The sequence below is a fragment of the Camelina sativa genome, unplaced genomic scaffold, assembly GCF_000633955.1.
Source record: "Camelina sativa cultivar DH55 unplaced genomic scaffold, Cs unpScaffold04859, whole genome shotgun sequence".
In the NCBI taxonomy this organism is placed as follows: domain Eukaryota; kingdom Viridiplantae; phylum Streptophyta; class Magnoliopsida; order Brassicales; family Brassicaceae; genus Camelina; species Camelina sativa.
Genome location: NW_010925950.1, coordinates 1 through 606, shown reverse-complemented (window position 1 = coordinate 606; position 606 = coordinate 1). Strand labels below are relative to the sequence as shown.

The 606-nt window shown below is 42.4% G+C and overlaps 1 protein-coding gene across 1 annotated transcript; it reads right to left on the bottom strand.

The window, feature by feature from the left end:
- Window positions 1-6: 6 nt before the first annotated feature.
- Window positions 7-600, bottom strand: LOC104774714 (tRNA(adenine(34)) deaminase, chloroplastic-like; the record flags this gene model as incomplete). The annotated part of the gene is made up of 3 exons (XM_010499209.2): window positions 585-600; window positions 226-353; window positions 7-147 (listed from the first exon to the last, which is right to left on the bottom strand). Coding segments are annotated over exons 2-3 (233 nt in total), but the record flags the coding sequence as incomplete, so codon positions are not given.
- Between the last annotated feature and the right edge of the window lie 6 nt (window positions 601-606).

Genomic DNA, 606 nt, shown 5'->3' with positions numbered 1-606 from the left:
CTCAGCTGGAAAAACTGCTGCATTGTCTGAGCACATTCTGATTCGAGAACTCCGCGCCGGATTGTCATCTTAGGATGGAATGGATGAACTGGAGGCGGTGGCTTTTCTGAATTCTCTGATCCATTTTCTTCGCCTCCAGGGAAAAGCCTGAAACCATAATTTGTTCAATGATTTTGACTCTGCAATGTTCGGAACAACGTTTCCAGTTTCAGAAGTTATTGTTACCTGATCCAGCTGCCATCTGCTCCGAGAAGCTTATTAGGAGCACCCCACACAAGAGTGTTCACCCTTGCTTGAAGTATTGCTCCCGCACACATTGGGCACGGTTCTAGTGTTACATAGAGCGTTGTATCCTGTTGGAAGAATAAGCAAGTTATACTGTAAATAGTTTCACTACCGCATCTATCACATTATCAAACACTGACTATTTTGATCATTGTTTTCTAACTTCCCCAAAAATTAACCATCAGCACGCCTTAACTAATATCGGTTGTTATGCTCATATACTAGTTCTGCTATTCCAATGTAACAGGAATTTATATATGACCATGAGGAAGCTGTTTCAGAGTGAGAGAGAAGATTACCGCGAGCCTCCATGAACGAAGT